Raw genomic sequence first — 19,460 nt, forward strand, 5'->3', positions numbered from 1 at the left:
AGTCTGATTTGATATACTCTTTCAGTGTTGGATAGCTGATCTATCGAGGAAGGCTATAGAGTATATACCATCACGCTAAGACTAAAAGGAGCATAGGACCAATGAAGAATGTTTCAAAATCGGCCACTTAGCTTACGCCACGTGCGCTGCGTAAACGGTTAAAGTTTCGATAAAATCACGCATAAAAAAGTTTCTCCCTTTATATAATATATAATAAATATCTAACAGACGTCATTTGAAGCAAGTGTATACTAACATCTTAGTGAGGTTGTAGGGCCTGGCGGGCAGCTTGGCGGGGCTGTTTGGCGCAGCGGGGCCGGGCGCGCCGGTCAGCGCGTGGTGCAATCCGCAGAGCAGAACCCAGGCGCCGATCATCAGGTGGTTTTGATACACCTGCACATTCAATAATACAGTATTATGATAAATCTATACTGATATTATAAAGAGGACAGTTTTTTTTTTCTTTCTGTTTGTTTTTACTAAAGTACTTTAGCGATTTTAATCATTTCTTCGCCAAACGAAAGCTAAACTATCGCGAAGTAACATAGGCTATAATTTACCTTTTTTTTAAAATTGAGATCCTTAAGAAAATTCTTATAATAACAATCCTTTTTCCTATACTAATTACGTACACACTATTAACTTTGACGACCTCGCTGGTGCAAGTGGCGAGCGCTGTGAATTTAAGTAGGAGGCCCCGGGTTCGATTCCTGGCAGGGGAATTTGGTGGAGTTTGGGGGTCTAGTCTATTGCGAGGGTAGGCCGTGGCTAGTTACCACCCTACAAACAAGGACGTGCCGCCTAGCGATTTAGTGTTACGGTACGATGGCGCGTCGAAACCACCATAACAGGTTAGCCCGCTACCATCTTAGACTGCATCATAACTTGCCACCAGGTGAACTTGCAGTCAAGGGCAAACTTGTAGTAAAATAAAGAAATAAAAAAATGTAGGATGTTATGGTCTATTTTTGACATAATTGTAATAACCATCGCCTATGTACAAATATATGTATTGGCAAATAAATGTTTATTTATTAATATTAAAAGACGGTTGTCAAGTACTTACGTAGCCACCTGCGCGCGTAGACTGTTTGAACGTCTCGCCAACAGTGTTGTAAAGACTGAGTGCACTTTCCACTAGTGCCGCCGTCTGTTGCTCACTCTCCTCGTCCTTCGGGTGGAGAGAGGCCTTCACAGATAAAATACAATACATTAAGGCCCGCTTGCACCAATAGCTGGGTTAAAATGTGCTAACACCGGATTTTTAACTTCGGGTTACACAATTAAATTTTGACTCAGTATTGTTTTGCGCCAAGTTAGTTTACCCGGGATTTCTTAATTTTACATTGGTTGGTTAAACAATTAAAAAAATATACCCAAGGCTAGACCTAACAATAAATACAAGAATAAAATTGGAGACAATCTTGAAAAGGAAGTGGTCACTTGTAAAGTGGAAGAAAAGAGACCTCGAGGACGTAGCCCGATTCGTTGGTCAGATCAAATCAGCACCGTTCTCGACACAAAAGTGCATATTGCTTTACAAGTTGCTAAAAGCAGAGTCAAATGGCACAAAATCGTCCGAAAAGTTGGAAGTGGGGTCACGACCCTCAGCAATAAGGAACACGACGTAGAGAGAGAAAGAGAAAGACCCAAACACTAACTTGCGCAAGTCATAGCTGCAACGTATTAATAATAATAATTGACAGCCACAGACCCATAACCCAAGGCTGTAGACAACTAAAAAAAAAACAGAATCTAAAAATGTGTTATACTCTGTACCTGTGCTGTAGCGCAGCACAGAAGCCAAGCGGTCGCGACGTCGCTGAGGGCGGCAATTCGCTCCGGCGTGAACGGCTCGAGGCAGGGCAGCGACAGCGCAAGTCGGCACACGTGCACTTCGTTCACCAGGAAATGAAGGCTAGAAAAATGCCTCCATTTAGAATTTTATTCATTTATGAAACACAGCGTTGGTCGTCCTCTAGAGATGAGGATTTATTTAATTATTCCTAGCACCACCAACAGAATCACATGAGATACATTGACATATGGCAATAGCATATGATTCAATTTATATGTAGCTACAACATTAATTAATTAGGATAGACGAAATCAAGCAAGCCGCTTGGAGCCGCTAAAAGCAATAGGCCCAGGACTGTGAATGTTGGCACTCCCTAAAAAGACATAATAATAATAATAATAATAATCTTTATTGAAAGGTATAAACCCAGTTATTAGAATATAAAAAGATAAATTAATAACAAAATAATAATAATAAGTAACAGTATTGCAATATAAAAATATTGCAAACTCACGTCCGTCATAATAATAATTATTATATATACATAGTTCGTCATAGTTTATGGGTTATCTTATACCTAACCTTTACAAAATCACTACAGTTTATTTTCTGTTTGCCTCACGGTGCACCGAAAGCCAGTGCTTGAAAATCGAGCAGTCCAGACCCTCTGCCAATTTGCTTAAGATTTCATTATCGGAGTCTCGCAAACGACTCCAAAATGTTGCTATTCGCGATCTCATGATCGCAAAGAAATCCGGTACTCTGGACCTAGCGAACATATCCGACGCGCTGCAGTACCTTGGCAACTTCATCAAGATACGATAAGCATTATTGTATTGCACCCTGATATTGTTGCCAGCGCGTCTGGTGGACTTCACCCAAAGTTGACATGTATAGAAACATAAACAGTATGCTCTAAACAATGTCACCTTAACTTGGTCACTGCATTTCGCAAAGCGACGTGCGAGCATATTACATCTAACAGCCAGAGCACGTCGTTCCCTCTCTACATCTTCATCTTATGTCCAATCGATTGAAGTCATGATGAAGTTTTTTCTCAAAACTGTATAAATCTTTACAGATTTAACCTAATGTGATAAGTACAACAATTAAATATCTAATACATACTAATAAAACTAAAACCTTATTAATGAGGATAAAATTCCAAAAAAAATCTAAATTTTATTTAGAGTAGGCCTAGTTTATCAAGTCAGTCTCTTTGTAATGACTCTACCACCGGTTCGGGTGATGGATAAATAATAGCTTGTATGAGCTTCCTAGTGAATAACTGAATATGTGAAGTCGCTTTTGTGTATCATAACTAATGTCACTTGTTTTTATTCTGTACTACTGATTTTTATTTTAAAATCTTTCTGCCAGAAACACTATCTTTGAAATTGTGGACATATTTGTGCTTTAAATCAATGACAATATGTTCTATTATGACTGTGAGGTTCCAATGTTTTTATACTCGTAAAAGAATTGTCGATTGCAAGCGAATAAATCCTATTGTTAAACTGTATCCTTATTTAATTTTCAAATACGTTTATCAACCTCACCCTATTAATATCACATTACTGGGCACAATCATCCTCTCTCATAGAAGATTGGGTTTTATAGCATAGACCCATTACGCTGCTGCAGTGCAGGTTAGTGGACTACCAAATTATCAAATGTTAATGATAATAATGTTTAAAACAAGCCAGAATAACTGTTAAATCAAAGATAACTCACACAATGGGCATGTACTTACAGTGTGACATCAGAGTTGAACTGTGGTGATATAGCACTCTCCTTGGCATTCTGCCAACGGTTGAGATATCTCTGTAGGCAGGGCAGGGATGAGCACACCTTGAGCACCACGGAGCCAGCTCTTAGCTCCATTAGTAAAGATGCACACGTAGATGCCATCCACTTCTGCAAAAGTAAATCTAAACGTCATCACCAATTTCATCAGTCATAAAATCTCAGTCAGCAACTGACATATCAAAGTGAAGTGCCACACTGTGTGTTCATTAATCTGAAGTGCAAGTGATAAGACATATCATATGCCTGTAATTACACTGACAAACCATGCTCTTCAGACTGCAACACACCAAAGCTGTTTGGCGGTAGAAATAAGCATAGAGGTTGTATTAAGTAGGTACAGTAGGTACAGCTCTTAATCCTCCCCTTGACAAAAAGCTCTACTACTACTAAATTGGTCATACAAATACATAAACACTTAATACCTTCATATCTATTGAAGCCTGTTGAGAGGCGTTCCCGTCCTTCGTGCTTTCCAAACTATCTTTGCTTCCGGGAGTCATGACACCTGCTACTGTGTGTGTCTGTGCCGTTGATGACACTGGATTCCTCAAGGGCATAGTCAATTGTTCAAGTAATGCATCTGATCTGCGTTGGGCATTTGATGGGGCTTGCTTTTCTGTGGTAGTTGTTTGAGATGCCAGCGATGTAATGGGGCTTGGAATAACAGATGATTTTGAGGCTTGCGTTTCTAAAAATATAACCATGTACAAATTTTGTACATCTGAGAACATGTTGAATCCTCCAGAACTCAAAGAATCACAACAAAAACAATAGAGTTATAAACAATAAATATACTTTTATCATATCGAAATTAATGTCACTTGTTTTAAAGTGAGTTCTTTACCACTGATTTTTATCTTAAAATCTTTCTGCCATAAATACTATGTTTAGAATATGTGGATAAATTTAAACTTTAAACCAATGCCAATAAGTTCCATTTTGACTGTGACAATGTAATGTTTCTATACTCGTAAATGAATTCTCGGTTGCGGGCGAAAAAATTAAACATCACGGCTACATTGTCTATTAAATCACGACCTGTTGGACACATTCTTTTAACAGCCAACTGTTATGCCCTTAGTAACAAACAGTTTGCTACAAACCATATCTGACGGTGCAACCTTGAGGCACTAGTATAGAAAATTATATATTCAAAACTAGTGATTTAAATATAAAAACAAATTGGAATACAAAATGTAAGGTGATAATGACAACTATGCTCACAAAGTTAAACCTAAAGCTAAGAGGGATCCAAATACGCGGTGGTCTAAGAGCAAATATAATTACCTGCTGAATTGACACTAGTAGGCAACTTCGCACTTTTAAGTAGAGACGTCAATATAACAAGGTCAGATTGTGTAAGCCCTCCACCATCGATTCCGCACAAGCCCACAATTGGGAGAAGGAGCTGAAACAATTGTCAAAGTCAAAGTCAAAGTCAAAAATATCTTTATTCAAGTAGGCCCACAGGTGGCACTTTTGATGCGTACATAAGAACCACACGGTAGTGAGATGATGGCGATAACCACATTCGTAAACTTAAAACTAAAGCTATTGAATATTGTAAGTCACATATGAGAAGAATTCAAAGAGTAGAACTAAGAACTTGCTGTTTTTTGTCATATTATAATAAAAATATTTTAAACAAAGACAATATACCTGCTTAACAGAAACATTAGGTGCAGCGGTGTTGGTATTGGTTGCATCATCATAGCTCAATCCAGCTTCTGAGAGCTTCTTAATAATTTGTCCAAGTATAATTCTTGCTGCATCGCGAGCTGCGCTGAGTTGGTCAGCTGGCACTGTGCAATATCATTAAGTTCGATATAGAAATATAAAGTGGATGTGTGTGTCTTTTATGCGTTTTTTTGTGTAAGCTGAATGCAATTCCTGTGCAGGATATAACTCATAAAAATATTCATCAGGCATCTTAGTACCCATGACACCAGCTACGCTTACTTTGGGGCTAGATGGTGATGTGTGTATTGTTATAGTATATTTATTTATTTATTTATAACTTTCATCCCCCTTGTACATATTTTTTGGTGTTATCAGGTACAAGCCATATGTTCTTGTTGGATATAAGTTACCTAGTTGCATGTTGTAGTTACTGCTAATCTTTTATAAGTTTCATAATTTTAAAGCATTAAATATGTAACAATCCTAACAATTTTTGCAAATTAGTTTATTATTTTGCAACATTATGCAATACTAAAACATAGATGTAACCTTGACATGAAAGTCAATAATATTAAAATGGAAATAGGTAAAAAGTAAGAACTATGAAAAAAAAAACCTATGCAATAGCTGGCATAGCAGTAAACTTGTGATCTCAAAGTCAAGTATCAGCCTGCAAGCTTCCACTGCTGGACATTGCTTTTCGCGAGCCACACACCCACACGCTGCTCTCAACTATTCCTTTCCAGCTCAGTAATAGTATTAAACAACCAATAAGCAATACAACCAATCTATTGTTACCGGCCAACCTGCAACATATCAGCTTAAAATTTTACTTATTCATTCAGTTATAGTAACAAAAATCAATTATAATATTATTAATACTTACAATTATTGGCATTGATGCTGATAAAATGTGCTGAGAGACATGCAAAGCATGTGTAGAATAGATCATTAGCATCATCATGGTTTTGAAACTCGCTTTCGCTGTTAATAAATTGGAAATTAAATTGTATTAGTAAAAATTTGTAGTTAATCTTCACAGCTACACAGGGTGTTTAAGGTGTTCACTGGCGATGCTAAATAAATAGTAAAGTCTATTAACTATATTGGTACATTCCTTTTCACAACTGTCCTCTGCAGTAATAGTCTTATTCTCTATGTTGGTATAGCAGATGAGAATAAATCAATAATCATAGATAGATGCTACTCCTATACCTTGACATAGTGCAGAGCAGTGACATATAATAAGCTGTAGTATTTCCACATTCTCATTATAATCTGAAGAAATGGTTAACAGCTTCACTTTAATTAAGTATAGTTGGAAAATAGTGCCAATTCTGTTGCCCATCAATGTCTTAACAAAGTTGATTTCTAAAAATAGAGCTATCCTTTTACAGGGGATAATGTGACTTTCTATCATAATTAAATATATATACATATAATTAAATTATAGTCCAAAATGTTTGCTTTATTGTGTGCAATTTATTATATTGTCTGCCAATCTTTTACCATGTGGAATGTGTGTTTTTGACACAGGAAAAAAAGTAGCTTATGTCACTTATTAGTTCAAACACAATTTCGCAATAAAAGCGATATTACGAGGGTAGAAGAGAAGAAATATATTTAGATGAGACACATTAAACTCTATTAACGTAAAAGTATAAAAAGTCTAGAACGGATTATTATAACAAACTTATAATTGGCCTTATTATTTGTATCAGAAATAGATTATTTTTTTAGGCCAATTTAATAGTAAAGATCAATAAATAAATAAACGGGTAACATTGAAAGGATGACTAACTACATCTCAAAATACCTTTAGAATAGTAAATTTTGTACCAACCATTGGATCACGGCTTGTATTATTTCTACGGGGTCATTTTTGTCGAAAAATGGGCCGTAAAGTGCCGTTAATATTGGTTTTACTGTAGTAGACCACTCAATATTTCCTCCCGATGCGGCCATTTTCGTGAGTGACCTATCATGTAATGTCAAAATACATGACAGTCACTTCAGAAGTTCTGTCTTCTTTTCTTTATTTTTTGCCGTAAGGAAAACGGCAAAGGTATATTACCGTACAGCCATTTCAATCTTCAAATTTTCTGCTGACATTTGCACTATTGATGTACAAAAAATTACAGCCGGTATAACACTCATATAATGGCTGATATAGACAAGCAAGTACTTACATAATGATAATTTCGTAGACGACATTAAGATTATTTACCTACATACTAAATTGTTATATATTGTATGCTAGATACATAATTATAGTAGGGTAACAAGTAACTAGTTGTATTCCAAAGAGGAGGAGGCGAGCGTAGTCATACGTTATCGAATATCGTAATTAAGCATGAAAACGTTGCGTAGATTATTATTTCTTCAACAGTATTTTCTAAGTAACTGCTGAAAAGAACTGTATGCCATTACGTATAATGAAAATTAAAAGATGAATTTTTTATTGGTAACAGACTAGCGCTTGACCACAATATCACGCGCTTGCCAAGAAGATGCCAATTTACAATTTATAATATCTAAGTTGTAAGAATGCGAAAAAGAGCGTTCCAAACCTCAGCCATATGTATAAGAAAAGAAGCTGCAAATCGCTTTGTGTCCCACAACCCGTCCCAAACCCTCCTAAACCCGCCAGGTGTCTTGCAATGCAGATAAGGTGCAAGGTAAAATGGTTAAAGGGATCGAGATCGTATACTTTCTCTATCACTCATTTTGTATCCTATAAAATATCAACAAACTGGCTTCTTTACAACCTCACAAAAAATCTTCTGGCTCGGAGATCATCATGAAGTAAATATTATTATTGTTATTGTTATTTACAATTATAATTTTATTATTATTTAAACTTAAATTTATCTCTTTGTAGTTTAATAACTCGGTTTATAACTTTGAATAAAGATTATATTTGAATATATGAAGATTATGAAGTTTTAACAATAAATCTTTTTTTCTGCAAAAAAGTTAGAAACCAAAACTGTAAACTAAATGAAAAAATTAACCACAGACTAGTAACCAAAACTTTTATTTAGTATTTACCTACCGTTCTTTCTGTGGTTCATTCCAAGTTTGGTAAACTAAACTATGAAACAACGAAATACGAAAGCCAAAAAAGCTGAAACACTAATTTAGATGGTTGAGTTACCATTGAATTGAGCAAAAATGAATGACAAGGTGCATAAAAAACGTAAAATAACAGATCAAAATGGTACTGAATTCTCAGGTAAATAAGTTTATAACCTTTAAGTTTTATATAAACTATATTCATAACTTTACTTTTTGAACTAAAGGAAATATACGTAATAAGACTTTAATCAGAACAATAGTGTCAAATCTGTTTCTTAAATCTTATCACACTATTAATTTTGAATGAAATGAAAATGGGAATTGGAGTATGGTTTGTTTCAAATCCTCCGGATCGCTAGATCTAACTTGTTCCGTACTATAATTCTTTATTTTGAAGTTAGTTTTCGTGGCACTAGTTATAAATCTGTAAATAATATTTTTTTTTACAGAGCCAGCAGTTAAACATGCTAGAACTACTCAAATACAATGCCCTTATCTGGACACAATTAATCGACATGTATTGGATTTTGATTTTGAAAAGCTATGTTCGGTTTCCTTAACAAGAATAAATGTTTATGCTTGCTTGGTGTGTGGAAAATACTTTCAGGTATTTAACCAAAAAAAATGTTTTAGGTTCTCTAATTTACTATTCTCCATTTACTATTTTGGTCCATGGGTGGGTGCTAAAACTATACTTATATTTCACATAGGTATGAGACATATTCACAAATCTTCTAGATGTTGCTCTCAGACCACCATTTTCTCCAGGGTGTTGGGGAGAACTTATAGACAGAAAACTTAATATCAATAACTTAATAAGGTCACTACTAGGCTAGAATAATGAAGTTGTCCTTATTTTCCTAAGATTTTTTATATGTAATGTTTTTATATATTTGGTTTTCTTACTCACTCCTATAGGAAATTCAACTGGCATCCTTGTTTCTCTCTGCATATTTTGTAGTTTAGCTATGTATAGTGCACAACAAATAAAAAAAAATGTAAGGAAATGGTATTATTGTTGCAATAGACATCTTCTTTTCTTTGACCTTTCAATTGATAGGGTATTAAGAAACTATTAATGCATCAAAATATGGAAGCTAGTAACCCAGTAGTAGTAGTGGCCTTACCCAGAAAAAATCCATATGAGGTTTGTTCATTAACCCTGGTATTTGAATAATTTCAGACAGGTGAAAAAAAACCTTAGTTTTTTTTTTACAATAAAAATAAAATGGTAAATCATATACCTACCATTGCTTTAATAGATGAAAAATGTTTTCAGGGACGAGGAACTAATACCCATGCATATACACATTCAGTGGCGGAGAGCCATCATGTCTTCCTAAATCTGCTTACATTAAAATTCTACTGTCTGCCAGATAACTACGAAGTCATTGGTAACATATCTAAATTACTGTTATATTGCTACTTATCACATACCTCTAATCTTTCTTATCTGTCTATGAAGCATCACACTTGAATAGCTTGGTTATAATAGCTTGGCCATAAGCCTTTCACTAGATCAGACAAGAGCAAAATTAAATACATTACCAAATTGTCTGTGCCACAAATCAACTCTGGCCTTTTGTTTTTAAAGCCACAGTGCTCGCCACTGCATAAATGCATTTTTGAAAATATTTCAACTGGAAATAGATTGAGGGGATTTTTTTATAGACAGCTCCAGCTGAATCATAATTTGGAACAATGAATAAAATCTAGAAAAAGATGTGAATTTATTATATCAATGGCTTACTCTTTTAGATTCCTCACTAAATGACATCAAGTATGTCCTAAACCCCATTTTTACACCAGAACAAATTAAGCAGTTAGATGAAAATACAAAGATGTCCAGAGCTATTGATGGTACTATGTACATGCCAGGTATTGTTGGACTGAACAATATCAAGGCTAATGATTACTGTAATGTAATTTTACAGGTAAGAATGTTCTTCTTAGTGTGTTGGAAATATTAAATTAAGATAGAATTAGCTGTGTACATAGTGAAGTAAGTTCCATTGGTTGCAAATAAAATAACATTTAAAGTTTCAATCCGTAACCACAACTGATTATCTCATGTATATATTGTCATATAAAACTTCAAACTTAAAATAATATTATAATATAGAAACTATTTTTTCACCAGTGCTTATTCTTTTCAATTAAGTAATTGTTGTCCTTTTCATATATGTATATGATCATCAGCTTAATGTTATTGTGCAAGGCTCCCTCTTATATAGGAGAGAAGGATATTCAGCTACACCCCAACATGCTGCTCAGATGTTGTTTAGCCAACTAAGGCAAAAGGCTGTAACTCTTATGCCCGTTTTCACTAAAAATAGGCATCACCTGAATCAAATGCCTAATGATTTAGGCGACGTTTCACCAACTCCAAGGGGACAACTATATATGTATGCCTAGAAATCTCCTTAAATAAGCCGTTACTTATTTATGCATTGTCTTGTTCGTCGTTAGTGAAAACAGGCATTAGTTTTGATTATTAAATACACAAGAACAGTCATTAAAACCAAAATGGATATAATGTCAATGTTGGTTGTTAAATGCAGTCACAAATAGCCTCACGTAGGAGCATAGTCTTAACGAAATTGCGTAAACTGAACCAACCGAATTTTCGAATCAATGCCAATGGCGAATCTGTTTCTAACTGCTTAGAAGGTATTTTAAACGATTTTTGTAATTATGGTCAATTATTGCTTGCTTATTACAGATCAACATAAAATACCAAATTTGTGATGTATCAACAATACAAGTCCACAAAAATAGTATTTTGGGGTGTGTTTCAGTGATAATGAATATGACCAAAGTTCAGCAGTATGTAGGAAAATAAACAAAAATCTCATTTATGTTTATCTGTCATAGATAATATTTGTACCACCAGCAGTCTATTCTCCTCTTCTTTTTTTCCTAATTCTAAGGTTGCCTGGCAGAGATGGCTATTAAGCGATAAGGCCGCCTTTTGTATTACTACTTGGATGTTTCTGTTTTTGTTATATTTTAAATATGTTAATGTTGTGGTATACAAATAAAGAGTTTAATAATAATAATAATAATAAAAGATATCTAACTAATCTTAATATTTGTGTTGCAGTGTTTGTCGCAAGTGAGGCCCCTTCGTAACTATTTCCTACGAGAGGAGAATTATGCTCATGTGAAAAGACCACCTGGAGATTCTTCATTCTTGTTAGTGCAGAGATTCGGTGAACTTATACGCAAGCTGTGGAATCCTAGAGCATTTAAAGCTCATGTTTCACCACACGAGATGCTGCAAGCTGTAGTACTATGGTCCAAAAAGAGGTTTCAGTTTATAAAGCAAAGTATGTTTAAACCAAGTTTGAATGCCTACTAATTAAACAGTTGGTTTGGTTTAGTTTTAAATTTCCTGCCATCACACAATTGATATTTTGCATAATTTGAACTAAATTTCAATTATTTTTTACAGATGACCCAATTGATTTTATGTCATGGTTCCTAAATTCCCTGCACTTAGCACTGAATGGTACCAAAAAGCCCAATAGTTCCATAATTTACAAGTCCTTCCTTGGACACATGAGGATATACACAAGGTTAGTATAGTACTCGAAAATTATTACCATTATGTTTAAAATAGATTTAAGGCATTGTATATAACGTTGGCTTCCTATTAATTACATAAATAAATAGATAAAGTCCAATCTGAAAATGCATTATGGTGCTTTGAGAAGGTACAGAAAACACATCAGTTTTTATGCAGTTCAGTTGGATTGCTATACTTGTTTTGCTATCACACATACTACCACAGATTATAATTCCTCTGAAACTTGTTTAATGGATGCCCTTCCATATATATAGGGTATATGGTCTACCAATACTGTTTTCCAATGTGGAGTCACTACCTTTGCCCATCAGCTCTCTGTTTTATGGGCCAGCCCATTGCCACACCTTCAGCTATGTTGTTAACTCTGGTTCTTCTATGCCTTCTTTTGAGGACTATATTTGAAAGTTTAGCCACAACGAAAATTTAGTTTAGCATATGAATATAACAAACATTTTTTAACATTGTGTTTTTATAATTTAATTGTTCAAATAATAAGATTAACTTAATAATGGGCAGTCAACTGTAAATTCCACCCAAACTGATTGTTTATTTCTAGAAAGTTACCGCCACCTGATGCAGACGACGCAGCAAAAGTAGACCTTAGCAGTGAGGAGTACAGTGAGATGATAACAGAATCACCATTCCTTTATTTGACCTGCGATTTACCACCAACCCCTCTTTTTACTGATGAATTCAGGGAAAATATTATTCCACAGGTAAACTTGCACTGTACACAAAACTAAAGTAGGGTAAACTACACATCTATATGTATATAAATAGCAGTATGAATAAGTAATATTAAATTTTTTACACTTGACCAAAATATTATTGCCCAATTATTCACATTGGTAGGTAATAAGTAAGTGATTGAGATGTTAAACTAACATTTTCTTTTATTACACTACTAGTGTAGCCCTTGACTGCAATGGTGCTTCCGCCTGGTGGAATTCTGTTTACCGAAATTTTACACGTATCTTAATTATAATTTTTATTGCAGGTAAATCTGTACCAACTTCTATCAAAATTCAATGGTCAATCTTCAAAGGAATATAAGACTTACAAGGAGAACTTTATGAAGAGGTTCGAAATAACACAGTTGCCGCCTTATCTCATTTTGTACATAAAGCGGTTTACTAAGAATACGTTCTTTGTGGAGAAAAATCCCACAGTAGTAAACTTCCCAGTCAAGTAAGTTGTGTTGAAAATGTATGTACTTTTTTTTTCTTTTCTTCAACTGCAATGATGCAGTTTAACCTGTTAGGAGTATGGCAGTTACAAAATCTCTAAACAGTTTCTTCACGGTAACCTACTGCTAAACCGTTTGGCAGCACTTCTTTGTTGGTACGGTGGTAACTAGCCACCAGATCAGGTCAGAGATCATTCAGAAAATATCATCATCATATCGACCCATTAACGGCCCACAACAGGGCATGAGTCTCTCTCTGAGAGTGGGGCTAAGGTCCAAGTCAATAGTAAGTCAGTGCAGATTCGTAGACTTCACATACCTTTGACAACGTTATATAGAACTATCTAGTATGCAGGTTTCCTCACGATGTTTTCCTTCACTGTTTAAGAAGTTATATTTTAAATAGATTAAAACGCACATAAGAGGTTTGTGCTGGTATTCAATTTGGCCGCCTGAAAGTGAAGTCGAAGTCCTACCCCCTGGGCTATTCATTATCATCATCCCAACCAATTGACGTCCACTGCTGGACGCCTCCAGCGGCTCCCAGCTACTCCCATCTGATGTCATCTGTCCACCTCGTTGAGGGCCGACCAACGACCTGGGCTATTACCGCTAAGAAAATATAAATACTACTAAATTGCCCCTACCCTGGATTGAACCCACGATCTCCGACTTATATAATGGACCAGGGAGGCTGTCACGGAAAAGTTTAGAGATTGATGCTTGCTTCGGCAGAATTAGGGAACCTCAATAATTCCCAGGCCTAAAGTTATATTAAAGATTAAAGTAATAACTGGTGTTAACATCCAATGCAAAAATACAAATGTAGTTTTGAGACAATTACACCAAGTATCAATAATTTTCTCACTATCGTGTAAAAATTTTCTATAAATCAAAAGCGCAATCTCTGGCAGCCTATTTTCATAAAAATAATATATTTGACGTGTGACTTTATCTAGGATATATTTACAGAAATGTCGACTTTGGAGACATCCTTACTCCGGAAATCAAAGCCAAGCACAATGGAAAGACAATATACGAGTTAGTTGGAAACATTGTTCACGATGGAACTCCAGAAAAAGGAACGTACAGAGCCCACGTGCTTCACACACCAACACAGCAATGGTAAACCTTTTTCACTTTTTTTCTACAAATTTAACCCAACCTAAATCCTTTACTTTTAATGCGTAACGTGTCGATAAATATTAATCAAATAAGTGAAAGAGTTATTGAAATGGATTGATCACGACGGCATTACAACATGTTGAATACCACTCCAAAAATAGCGTATCCATCCTCAATGCATTTAACTAAACCAACTGCTATCAGAATAGGAGCAGTTACTGCGCGCATTGCATTGTTAGTACAAAAATAGCGTATCCGCAATGCATTTAACTTAACCAACTGCTATCAGAATAGGAGCAGTTACTGCGCGCATTGCATTGTTAGTATTTTTGTACATGCAGTAAATAGATTTGGACGGAAGTGGGCGTTGAAACAATAAGTACACGCCTACTTGAGGACTGCCAGGCATAAACGTTTGTTGTAAGGCTATATATAATTGTATAATCTGATGAATAATGTGTACTCAGCTTAAGTGTGGAACAAACTGAATATTTGAATTTTCAAAAAATAGTTCAGTAATTTTTTCATAGTAAAATAAACACAGGTTAGTTAGCTTTTGGTTTATATCGCGAGATTAATGATAGCTCAAGTTTATTCTTCTTCAGTGGTATTTGAATTAAATTCAATTGAGAAGTCTAAAAATAGGGCTTTTTAAGCATTGTAATCAAGCTAGTCTTATTTTTAGACCTGTCAATTTAGTTGACTTTGGTGTAAAATAGAATTGCCACCATTACATTGTCAGAGTAAATTTTTATATTTGGATTGAATGGCATTCATTTATTTCAGGTACGAAATGCAAGATTTACACATGACTAGTATTCTACCACAGATGATCACGCTCACTGAAGCTTACATACAAATATATGAATTAAAACAGGACTGATGATGTAAATAAAGCAATTACATACATTACATGTTTAATTATAACATACAAATTTTCTAATGATTTGGAGTTTCTCCATCTATATTTTCTCTAACACCCATTACAATAATTGTTATGAACTTGACAATGATAATATAAACACGCTTTTTATACGACATTGAATAATTATTTGTTATAATATATTACAGTCAATACAGATTAACATATATTATGTGTACAATAATTATTCTAAACACATATTATTTAGTATTTAGTTCACTTAGCCTTAAATAGTAATCTACCACACTTTTAGTAGTAGTCTTTCACTTGTGTTTGCAACATGTTGTCATAGTTAGAATTGGATAGTGAAGTGTTTAAAGAACATTTTAGTTATAAATAAATAAAACAAGTATATTAAATCTCTTTAGTTTTTGTAAAAAAAAAAATAACTGGCGAAATGTATTAAAATATTAAATCATTTTTAAAATAAAATAGCACTTTCACTTTATATCCAATTAAACTATTGACAACACTGCAAAAGTCTGGGCTAGTGACTTTCACCTCTTTTGCCTGCCACACGTTTGAATTCACCCATGTTGGTGGTTGAGATGGGCGAGCCATACAACACAAGGTGGTCGATTTGCGTCACATCGCCACCTGACTGATTATCTTTAATGAATAACTGAATGTTTTGAACACTCTGGAATTTCACAAACTTGACAGGTACTGGGTTTCCCTCCAAGTCGCTTGGAGAGAATCTGTAACAAAGAATATCCTACTGAAACTTACTATTAACTTGTCGATATTTCTAGGTCTCATGAAATAATGGTAGAGAGATGGATATGGAAATTAAATACTTGGTGGTTCACAAACACAAATCTATGAATTTTATGGTTTTACAAAGCAATAAAAGTTATCAGAATCAGTCAATTAGTGTTTGAGTAAAATGGCATGGTATCATTTTACTTTAATTGTTCACACAACTCTTTAATCTAAATTAATCTCTACTAAAATTTTGGATGGAAACAGGAAGTGGATGGAAACGGATCCAGAGAGGACATAGTCTTGTGTTCAGTTACAAGTGGATAGAAAAACTAATGAGGTTTACTTACTCCAAATCTTGAATTGATGCATTTCCAGATGCCTGATCAAAGTCAAGTGTTCGCGGCTGATTAATAAATAGCTTAACAAACTTGGGGCCCTTATCACTGGGCGCCTTTATCTTCACAGAGTGTATTTTCACCAGCTGAAAAAAAATATACTGATGTGAATTTTAAATTTACCTATACATTTCACAGGCAACTTTTGGTACAGTAAACAAAATCTTTACTAATATTATAAATGCAATGTGTCTGTTCAAGCAACATTGTTATTTTTGGCAGGGATTGTTTCTACAGACTTGACATCACTAAATAACATGTTAAATATGTACTAGATAAACAAAGATATACTATGAGAAAATGTACAGTTCCTATTTCACAAAACATGAATTTTATGTTGGCAACATGTGGGCACCCTTTATTTGTTTCATGAGAAATTACCTGATTGAAAGATATATTTATAATGAGTTGCTCATCACAGTCACTGGCCAGGTAACCTCCGCTGCTAGTCAATGCATGTCCTAGAGGATGATCATCTGCCTCATTTAGACATTCACATTCACTCTTAGTGATGAATGTTGTTAGGTCCATCTAGAAAAGAAAGATTAATGATCACTGTATAATTCTCCATTTCATCTGAAATGAAGAATTACACAGTGAACTATTGTTAGTATACCAAATATTAACCAAATTCTAAACAAATCTTAACAAAACTAAATAGACCAGTGTTAAAGTAGTGTAACCCATTCAACTGTTCTCTTTATGGAAAAGAGTAGCATAATTTTAAAACCTGTATTCAGTTTAGTGATAAGTATAAAACAACATAACCAAACATTTCTAAAATAAAAAAATCTAGAGAAGATAATATGTTAAACCTATACAGTCAAAACCAAATATAAAAACATTGTTAATAATGTATTGGTTGTTACAATTGAATGGCAAAGCTTTAGTCGAATCTCTGTATAAACAATTAAGTTAACATAGCTTCTCAAACAACATGGGATACAGCAGCAAATTAATAAGTCATGTTTAACAATATTATGAATAAAAGTAAATAAAAACAGAGATATAGTCTATTAATAAGTGCCCATAAAACTAGAAATTGGCCCTGCCGGGTTCGAATCCTGGTAGGTTCAATCTGGGAATTCATAATTTCTGAAATTTATGGCCATCTTTGGCCATGGCTAGTTATCATCCTATTGACAAAGACATACCAATAAGCAGTTTTAATCACAACTTACATGCCCAGCAACAGAGTTGTCATCATCACCAGATTCTTCAGTACCATAATACTGTCTTGCTTTATTCTCTAGAGCTGCAGTGTCAGCACCTTGCAGACGGTCAATCCTTGTCTACAAATAACAAATGGATTAAAATAAATAATTCAAATAATGAAAAAAAGAAAGTCTAGCAAATAATACTGCGCAAGTCAAAGTATTCTAGTATTGACACATAATAGAGGAGATACCATGAAAAATTATAATTAGGTATTTTTACCTAATAATTTTTTTAACCGTACAAAAAATGGCCTCGTAAACCCTTTAGTAAAGGCGATAGTAATTAGAGTTTCATATCAATTCAAGAGTTAAGTCAAGTCTTAAGGTTTTCTCAGCTTTTTTGTTTCTTTTGCTTTATGTGTACATTTATTTATTGAAAATTAAATTTTTCCTTATGATCTTATGCAAAAACTTACCAGAAGTCATACAAAATAGATATAAAAGTGACTAGTCCACCTTGAGACTGAAACATTCTTACTGAACTGATGCCTAGAATGTATCAGTCCTCAAACTCTATTTCAGAATTATTTTTCACTATAGGTTGACAGGTGACAAAGAAAAAGCATCTGATTTAATAGAAAAACAGAACAGTATTTAGCCATTTTGAGGACATGCATTGGAACATTTTCGCAAAACTAAGTCTAATCATCCCTTGCCGTACTTAAAAAAATACATAATAAGATGCAGACACTTACTCTGTTTCTGAAGAATATGAAAGTTGGCATAGCACTTATTCCCTGAGCGCTTGCTGTTTCGGCACACCTATCTACATCGACTTTGAGGAACACTGCTCGAGGGAACTTTGCCGGTAGCTGCTCGAAAAACGGCGCGACACGTTGACACGGTGGGCACCTTGGAAAGTTTAGCATTAATCTCTGTGAAATGTGCATACGGCGATGACTCGAAAACTTAAACGAAGCCAGGTTATATTTACCACGTCGCTGTAAAGTCCACAACAACCAACTTTGTGCCGGCATTGGCCATCTCAGATTGGAAATGAGCTTCATTTTCGATCACTGTTGCACCCATTGTTCAATTATTAAAAATAATTAAATACAAAACAGAAACGACAACAATGATGATACTTCAAATTTCAAAATGGTTGTCACATTTTTTGTTTGTAACTGGCTATACGGCTCTGAGTTCTTGACTTTTTGAGCCTTGGTCTTGGTCGACACTTGGTTGACGGTAGTGTTTCTATCCTCATTTATATATTTCATTTCATTCATAAAACGTTTTTTGACACGAAATTAATGAGATAAGATACAGTGTTTCAAACATTATAAATAGTAGCAACATGGCAGGGTTTTGACTACCAACTTTAAGTTTTAAACATTATTTACTATGTAAATTATATGAAGTACAGAACCAACAATAGAATCAGCCAACCAAGTGGTGGGTATTTCCTCTAAAACTCTGTCTCTGAAAGGGTTTAAACTTCGTGGATAGTAAAAAAACCCACTGTAAAAATTTCAAGTTTCTAACCCTAGTTTAGGCTTGGGCTGTTCTCTGATAGATCAGTCGGTTAGTCAGAACCCGGAAGTTAGAACTAGGATTAGGTATAATAGTGAAAATTGATTAATATGTTACTAGTAGGTAATATAAGCTCACTGATAATAAATAAAAATCTTTAGAAGTAATTTTGGGTTTTAACCTTTTGTAAAAATTTCAAGTTTCTTTCCCCAGTTTGGGCTTGGGCTGTTCTTCGATAGATCAGTCAGTTAGTCAGAACCAGGGGTCAAAACTAGCATCAGGTACATACGTACACTAGCATCATCTTTAGGATAAGCTTACTGATAGTAAATATAAAAATCCTTAGATTGATAAAAGTAATTTTGGGTTTTTTTCCTACTACGCGACGGCTGGACTATGAGGGTAATACTGCTTTGCAGCTTCGCAGGGTAACATTTAATGATGATAGTAAAAATATGGTGTCTTTTTTTAGCGAAATTAATA

The 19,460-nt window shown here is 34.6% G+C and overlaps 3 protein-coding genes across 12 annotated transcripts in view; 1 reads left to right on the plus strand and 2 right to left on the minus strand.

Moving 5' to 3' along the window:
- The window catches only part of LOC120637556 (E3 ubiquitin-protein ligase UBR4), a 78,576-nt gene extending 71,322 nt beyond the window's left edge, over positions 1-7,254 (minus strand). For all 10 annotated transcript variants that reach the window (XM_039909392.1, XM_039909386.1, XM_039909390.1 and 7 more), the window contains exons 1-9: positions 7,131-7,254; positions 6,174-6,271; positions 5,267-5,409; positions 4,895-5,015; positions 4,030-4,295; positions 3,552-3,715; positions 1,780-1,918; positions 1,067-1,189; positions 257-393 (exon numbers count right to left, since the gene is read on the minus strand). In XM_039909392.1, coding sequence (XP_039765326.1) covers positions 257-393; positions 1,067-1,189; positions 1,780-1,918; positions 3,552-3,715; positions 4,030-4,295; positions 4,895-5,015; positions 5,267-5,409; positions 6,174-6,271; positions 7,131-7,252 — 1,313 coding nt within the window. In that variant the 5' untranslated portion in view covers positions 7,253-7,254. The remainder of the gene's footprint in view (positions 1-256; positions 394-1,066; positions 1,190-1,779; positions 1,919-3,551; positions 3,716-4,029; positions 4,296-4,894; positions 5,016-5,266; positions 5,410-6,173; positions 6,272-7,130) is intronic.
- Positions 7,255-8,349: 1,095 nt separating this feature from the next.
- LOC120637748 (U4/U6.U5 tri-snRNP-associated protein 2) lies at positions 8,350-15,174 on the plus strand. Its single transcript, XM_039909735.1, has 10 exons — positions 8,350-8,522; positions 8,815-8,972; positions 9,645-9,759; positions 10,124-10,299; positions 11,469-11,694; positions 11,820-11,943; positions 12,511-12,670; positions 12,952-13,142; positions 14,113-14,265; positions 15,052-15,174. The coding sequence occupies exons 1-10, from the start codon at positions 8,462-8,464 to the stop codon at positions 15,146-15,148; spliced, it is 1,461 nt and encodes a 486-aa protein (XP_039765669.1). The 5' UTR covers positions 8,350-8,461; the 3' UTR covers positions 15,149-15,174.
- LOC120637749 (thioredoxin-like protein 1) lies at positions 15,166-18,614 on the minus strand. Its single transcript, XM_039909736.1, has 6 exons — positions 18,439-18,614; positions 18,200-18,356; positions 17,469-17,579; positions 16,669-16,818; positions 16,240-16,373; positions 15,166-15,885 (listed from the first exon to the last, which is right to left on the minus strand). The coding sequence occupies exons 1-6, from the start codon at positions 18,531-18,533 to the stop codon at positions 15,675-15,677; spliced, it is 858 nt and encodes a 285-aa protein (XP_039765670.1). The 5' UTR covers positions 18,534-18,614; the 3' UTR covers positions 15,166-15,674.
- Between the last annotated feature and the right edge of the window lie 846 nt (positions 18,615-19,460).

The sequence above is a fragment of the Pararge aegeria genome, chromosome 4 (genome assembly GCF_905163445.1).
Source record: "Pararge aegeria chromosome 4, ilParAegt1.1, whole genome shotgun sequence".
NCBI classification, from domain to species: Eukaryota; Metazoa; Arthropoda; class Insecta; order Lepidoptera; family Nymphalidae; genus Pararge; species Pararge aegeria.